Here is a 7,622-nt window from a genome sequence, read left to right as displayed (position 1 = left end):
ATGAAATATTTTAATGTAGCTAAGTTAACTATAATATTTTCAGTTTCCCTTGAATCTCTACTTTTTATGAAAACTAGCCTTGTAATTAATAAAAATATCTAAAAATTCTAAATTAAATATTTAATTAAGTTAATATTATGTTATTTATGATATGAAAATATTATTTTTTATCCCAACCATTCTTTTGGTAATTATCGAGCAAAGAGAAACATAAGCCCCCCCCCCCTCTTATTATCCAACAATAGGAAATAGAAAAAGAAAGATGTGAAAATATTAAGTTCTTTATATTACTAAAAACATATAAATAAAAGACATTGACAAATTTCTATTAAGGTAAGAGAATTCATAAGTGACTACATATTGGAAATATATTTAAACTCCAAATCTCACTAGTTAATCTCTCAAGAATAAACACTCAAAATCTAGTAAGTTTTCTCACTTGCATGTGAGAAAAGAAGGAATTGACCAAAATTGATTGACCAAGAGTCATGAGATCATGCAATAATGAATTAGCACAAAAAAAATATTGAGTCATCTTAATTATAACTCTCAAAGATATGTAAAAAATCTCATCAAGAAGATGAAAGGCTTAAATCTCATTGGGCTAAATTCCCCTCTAGTATTTTAGGGAGGTGGTTGCTTGTCCATTCTAATAGATACATGAGGTGGTTGTGAAAATAATATTTATACTGCAAGTGCTCAAAATGCAATATTTAAACTTACATGAATCTGAGGAACAAACTCAACTCAGAACCAAGCACTAACTTCACTTCCAAGAGTAACAAGCTCAAAATGCCACTTGCACTTTAACAATGGTTGGTTTTCTGCTAAAACACAATGAATTAAAAAGCTCTTTTACGTGAAGCAATGATGCAGTTAGAGCAAAAGGTAAAAGAATGATCTATTTATTATAGGTGAGGGCACTAGCTAGTCTTCTTAGGGGGAAACTAATAGTCTTCGTGGGAGCAAAATGACAAATTAATATTAAAATAATCATTTGTTATCATAAAATTAGAAACAAGGTTTACACTTGGACAAATAAAATTTTTAAAAAGTAATTAAAGCTATAATGACTAGATTAAGTGTGTATGCATGCACTATCTGATTTAGAAATAAATAAAGATTTTTTATTCCAGAAAGACAATAAAATTTTAGAAAATTTCTTTTTCTTTCCAATCTAATCATGCTCTCTCCTGCAATGAAACAAAAACTCTTCCATTAATAGAATAAAGTGTAGGTGATAAGTTTTTTATTTTATAAAAGAGAATAATAAAAGTTATATGAAACTCTTGCTCCCCTAGTTATTCATACTCTCCCCTATAAATAAAACAATATTTCTCCTCTTCCCACATGTGGTATGAAGCATTCTCATGTTGATTTTTCGTGGTTTATCTTCCTTTTTATTTATTTTTTAACCATTTAAAATAATATTTTCTTCACTTTTTATTTAATTCATCATGTCTTCACGTCGGATTCCTCAAACTACATAAAATCAAACAAGTATCTCTACCAATAAATAAATAAATAAATAAACACCATTTCAAACGTGTTTTCAAAATATATTTATAACAAATTTCATTTAAATTTGAATTCAAGACATTTGTAGCATCTACTAATGCAGAAACTTCAGCGTCGAATGACCACGCCATTATGTACAAACCAGAAGGAAAACAGTCAGATAACTTTAAACTTGTCCTTTGATATTGTGAAGATCCTAGTAAAATTTGGTCTTTGGTATGGTACACTGGAACTTGTCTCCCGCAAATGATTCTATCTTTCACAGTCGCATGTGTTAGAAAATATTGCAAAATTGGAAGAATAAAAAAACTGCGCAGGAAAACATGGTACAAATAGATGTTTCAAGAAAAATCTGTATGGATGTAATCTGGCATCCTAAAGCTGCAACTGATTTTTTTAAGAAAGCTCATACGCAACTCCACAATGAGTGATCAGGAACCCAAAAAAAAACACAAGGATCCTCAGAGCTCTTTTAAATGGACTTTATTTTTGGCTTCTGTATACTCTCTTCCTGGTAAAGTAACCTCCTCTTGTTTGAACCATATCCTTGATACTGGTATATGATGCTGTATAGACACTGCCTCAGGCACATTACTTCGAAGGTCTCAATAAACCTCAAGTCAGTGGCCCTCCACTTCACCCCAGCAAAACGCTGGTATTCCTCGAAAACAGAAGACAGGCACCAAGTTTGCAGTTTTCTGAAGCAACCCACAAGACAACCTGTCCGATGCTGCATCAAAGGGAATAGATGGTGAGAATCTCTAAGAATAACAACCGCAAGTGAAGGTAAACAAGTAAGACGAGCATTTCAAGGACGGTCTTAAAGGCTATAAGACATCTAGGCTACATGATCTGACCTGAACCCATCATTAGCGTGTTTTTTCACAGCATATTGAGTTCTTATTCTGGAAAGAATAAGGATTTTATTGAATAATGAAAAGGAGAATAAATGGCACTAGTGTTGTTGAAAATTGGAAAAAGGTAAACGGACATGATAAATATATGAAACAGCACATCTGAACTTCATAACGGCTCTTCATTTCACCTAATTAAATGTTCATTCTGGGATTTTTTTATTTTTTTTCAAAAGAGAAGATTACGCCTTCTTCTGGGAGAATTAACTTAATTTTCAGAGCCATTGGAGCAAGAAATGTTGCAAGTATGTATGCCAATGGAAAGCAGCTTCACATGGGGAAAAGGAGGAGGGAGGTAGATATGTATGAGATGAAGAAAAAAGAAATCAGATCGACTGAATATCAAACGGAAATTCATATTAAGATGAAAACCTTCAACACCCAAAAAATAACAAAAAGAAAAAACAAGGTGTGATTGATTGAAATTGTTCTCTAATATATTTAACTCCATTTGATAGAATAATAATAATGATAAGTGTAATAAAAGCAGCAGAAGAACGCATATGACGAGACTAGTGGCAGCCAAGGAAGGGAACAAAGATTTGGATAAGATTAGGGGGGGCGCTACACTTACATGGTTAAACAATCTCAATTAAAATAAATAAATAAAGTTAAGATGGAATTGGACTAACCTTTCCACGTTTGCAATGAATCAGAACTGGATGATTCCTCACGTCTGGAAACAGCAGAGCAGATATGAGGCATTCAGATGTATACAATTGTATAGTTGAAGATTGAAATAAATAAATTTGAAGTAATTACCAATTAACACTTTAAGAGCCGCCGTTATAGTATGGTTGGGAATCGACGTAGAAGACGACTCCTGCAAGTTAGTATCTCAGTATCACCATGATAGTTTATCAAGTTTCTTCTTGGAAAGAAATACCATCATCATAAACTCACCGTTTTGCCTTCAATTCCAAACTGGAAGAGCTTAATATCATGAGCATCAACAAAGTCCATATTCTCCTGTGGATAAGCCTCTGGACACAAGTATCTGCCCAAAATCCCATATGAATTATAAATTAATTATTTTCTATGATATTAAAAAAAGAAAAGAAAAAACACAAAATGGAAGGCACAATACATGATTGATCGAAGATTTAGGGTTTCAAGGAAACCGAAATTGGAGGGTTGAGGGAGGCCAGATCTGAAAATGCCGTCTTCTACCATGGAGAAATTGGTTGGCGGTTCCAAAACGTCGTCGTTCTCGTCAACATCCACTATCATCATGCACATTCCTTCCTCTTTTCGTTTACAGGAGAAAAAAACAAACACAAAATCAAATCAGAGGAAAAGAAAGGAAAGACTTGGGTGTCTTGTTTTATTTTATGCTCAATCTAAAACAAGAACGCAGGGCTTTCTTCAAACAACGGGCTTCTTTTTCTCTCTCCTCTCTCTCTCTCTCTAGAGACAGATTGAGATAGGAGTTGCTGCTGCTGCGAGGCGGCGCGAGAGAGGGGGGGGTTTATGGATATTGCTGATAACATTGTACCATATATAAATAAAAAAACAAAAAAGGGGAAAGAGGGAGGAGCCACTGCTAGGCGGCTTTTACCTGGACTTTGAATTAAATTCATAGAGATCCCCTAGCCATCCCTTTCCGTCGACGATTATAATTTATACCCTTTGAAATAGTCTCTCTTTATTATATATTTATTGGGTTATTTAGCCTGCCTTGGTGTCCCTCCTCCTCTTCTCGATAGTGATACGCTTTCATTACATTACTGTTTTTAATTTCCTCCTCTTCTCACACTCCGTTGCTCCATCTAGTTTCATTTAAAAACAAATCCTATATTTCAATAAATGCTATAATATGGGTGGTTTGAATTTAAAAGACTGATTTTCCACACAAATAGTACCACTGCTGCATGTTTGTCTGGGATTTTCTTACAAGATTTTGTTTGTATTACATTAATTAAATAATGATGTGGCATGAAATAGAAGCAGGGACTGGTACAGTTCAAAGAGGTATGGATGTCTTCAACTATTTCTTAACCAATCTTCTTGTATTTTAATGAAGGTATTTAAGATAATTAATAAAGATGAGTAACAGTCATATTAAAAGTTGAAGATCAAAATCGATATATTGTAGCTTTTAAAAATTAGCTGTAAAACCATGTGCGGAAGGGGTTGTGATGTTGATTTTTAATTGCTGCCAAACAACACTTCAGGATTTTGCTTTTGGATGAAAAGCCACGTAAGCTTAGAAAAAGCCAAAAGCTATGATTGTCGGAGGAACAGGTAGTGGAAAAATGTAGGAACAGGCAGTGAAAAAGCCAAAAGCTATGATTCCCCGAACAGGCACTTAATTTAATTCTATCGATCTAAAACAATTAAGAATTGAGGGATTAAATTTGAAGAGAAAAGACAGGGACTGGAGTGAACAGGTAGTGGAAAAATGGCTGGTGCATGTAATATATGTGTTTGCGCTCTCCTGGATTTTGCGCTCTGCTGGATCATGTGACTTCCTCCGGTTGCGGAACACTAGCTTCCGTGGTTGCATTGAAAGAGTTATGGCAAGCTCTTGTCGATGGTGCGACATGTGTCGATGACCGTGTGATGGTAAGGCCTTAACAATCTTTATTATCTTCCCCTCATTTTTTTCTTTCTCCTCTCTTCAAGATTTGTGTTGATATGTTAAAAAAAAATATTTTTTTTATTTTGTTTTTATTTTAAATTGAATACTTATTATTTTTATTGTTATTTTTTGCTTTGAATTTTTTTAAAAATTTGATTTTTTTCTTAATTTTATCATTTAATATTAATTTGAAAAGAAATTAAACTTAATGAATTTTTTGATTGGGTAATCTTGGTTTCATGACCCGACTAACAAGTAACCTAGGATAACATTAGTCTTTTCTTCGATCCTTTTTATGTTGATTTTTCTTTTTAATTTTATCCTTTGATATTGAGTTTGTTGAAAATTGAGCTTCATAATTTTCTTTGTTTTTTTTTTATATAAAATTATCTTAGTCTCATAACTTAAGTGACGGGCTTGATAAGCTAGCCCTGATTGACTTGAGTCTTTTTTTAGGATTTTTTTAAAGTTTATTTTTTTCATTTTTGTCCATCAAGATTGAGTTAGTTTGAAAATTAAGCTTCATAATTTTTCATGTTTTACCTTCAATTATATTATCCTATTAGAATTATCTGGCTTGAATGGTTTGGTGGACTTAACTAGTGTTTTATTTTTTTTATTTTTGTTAATTGATTTTTTTTATTCCATCATTCTATATTTTAATTATTGGGAATTGGGTTTCAAAGTTTTTTTATTTTATTTTCTATAGGGTTATCCTAACTTCACAATACGAGTTACAAGTTTGATATATTAACTCAAGTTAACTTGTGTCATGTATTTTTGGTCATTTTTTATTTTTTTTAGGTTTGTTATTCATTGTTGAGTTATATAAGAATTGAGATTTGTTATTTTTTTGTAAGCATTTCTTTTTGTGCAAGTTATCATGATTATTTTTTTTAATTCGATCCATTTACTATCATTAATTTTTTTTATCATACCTAATTAGATTTATAATCCGAGTCACTGATTTTTATTCTTTAAAACACACTAGTAATGATTAACATCTTTTTTTTCTTTAAGTTAAGGAAGAAAATTTAGTTTGACTTGTTGTAGCACTAGCCACTAATCTAATTATACAGTATCCTAAAAACACTTAGTGTCCCTCCCACTATTTACCTAGACATAGATTACTATGGATTGAAGCAGTGCAGGTTATGAATTTTATTGTTTCTTATATGGTTATCAAGTTACAACCAAATTAAATTGCATTGGAAGATTAAAAGAAGATTATTTTTACATGTTCATTTGGTACTTTTGCATATTGAAAGATGTCTTTTGGACTATGTAATGCATAGGCCATATTTTAAAAATGTATGCTCAATATATTTAGTGATATGGTTGAACATTTTCTTGAGATTTTTATGGATGATTTTTCTATTTTTGGCAATTCATTTGATGATTGTTTGAATACCATAGAAAAGGTTTTGAGTAGGTGTGAAGATAAGAATCTTGTACTAAATTGAAAAAGATATCACTTTATGGTAACAAACGACATTATACTTGATCACATTGTTTTATCAAAAGGAATTGAGGTTGAAAAATCTAAAATTGAGTTAATTGCTTACTTGCTAACACCAAAATCTATTAAAGATGTTAGATCATTCTTAGGACATACTGGTTTTTATAGAAGGTTTATCAAAGATTTTAGTGTAATCTTCTAACAAAGGATAATACTTTTGAATGGACTGAATATTGTGAAGAAGTCTTTGTTAAACTTAAAAACTTGCTTATTTCTGCTTCTATCATTCAATCTTTAAATTGGTCATTACCTTTTGAAATAATGTGTGATGCCAATGATTATGCCGTAGGTGTTGTTTTGGGATAAAGAAAAGATAAGAAACCTTATGTAATTTACTATGCAAGTAAAATTTTAAATAATGCTCAAATGAATTTCACCATTACTGAAAAAGAATTACTTGCAGTACTATTGACATGTGAAAAATCCAAGTCTTATCTTGTTGGCTTACTTGTTGTTGTTTTTAGCGATCATGCAGCATTTAAATATCTTTTTTCTAAAAAAGATTATAAGGCTAGATTAGTGTGGTGGATTTTGTTACTTCAAGAATTTGATATCACAATCAAAGACAAGAAAGGCATCGAAAATGTTGTTGCAGATCATTTGTCAAGCTTGATAACAAATTTGAAATCTGATATCACACCAATCGATGACTACTTTCCCGATGAATCTTTACTTTCTATCTTTACATTGCTTTGGTTTGCTAATAGTGTTAGTTTTCTTATTTCAAGACAATTCCTAGCCTATTGGAGTACCCAAGATAAAAGAAAGTTCTTGAACAAAGTGAAGAATTTTTATTAGGATGACTCTTATTTATTCAAATATTATCCTGATCAAATATTTTAACGATGCATTCTTGATAATAAGTTAAGTAGTGTCATTAAATTTTGTCATTTTGAGGCATTTGGGAGTCAATTCTCATTAAGAAAGACAACTGTAAAAATCTTACAAAGTGAATTTTACTGGCCCACCATGTTCAAAGACTCGTATATATTTTGTAAGACTTGTAAAAATTATCAAAAGTTAGGATTTATTTCAAAACATCACATGATGCTTTTAAATCCTATTATTGTCATTGAGATCTTTGATTGTT

General features: G+C 31.5%; 1 protein-coding gene across 2 annotated transcripts; it reads right to left on the bottom strand.

Moving 5' to 3' along the window:
* Nucleotides 1–1,625: 1,625 nt before the first annotated feature.
* Nucleotides 1,626–4,094, bottom strand: LOC105114924 (probable tyrosine-protein phosphatase At1g05000). Of its 2 annotated transcripts, XM_011011653.1 has the most exons (6): nt 3,991–4,094; nt 3,520–3,679; nt 3,336–3,429; nt 3,195–3,255; nt 3,065–3,108; nt 1,626–2,248 (listed from the first exon to the last, which is right to left on the bottom strand). In XM_011011653.1, exons 1-6 carry the CDS (start codon nt 4,010–4,012, stop codon nt 1,991–1,993), a joined length of 639 nt encoding a protein of 212 aa, XP_011009955.1. In that variant the 5' UTR covers nt 4,013–4,094; the 3' UTR covers nt 1,626–1,990. The 2 variants fall into 2 exon arrangements, with proteins under 2 accessions (XP_011009955.1, XP_011009956.1); XM_011011654.1 differs by lacking the exon at nt 3,991–4,094 and having other exon boundaries at nt 3,520–3,917.
* Nucleotides 4,095–7,622: the final 3,528 nt, after the last annotated feature.

This window comes from Populus euphratica, unplaced genomic scaffold, assembly GCF_000495115.2.
Source record: "Populus euphratica unplaced genomic scaffold, PopEup_1.0 scaffold605.1, whole genome shotgun sequence".
Classification (NCBI taxonomy): Eukaryota; Viridiplantae; Streptophyta; class Magnoliopsida; order Malpighiales; family Salicaceae; genus Populus; species Populus euphratica.
This window is presented reverse-complemented; position numbering and strand designations above follow the sequence as displayed.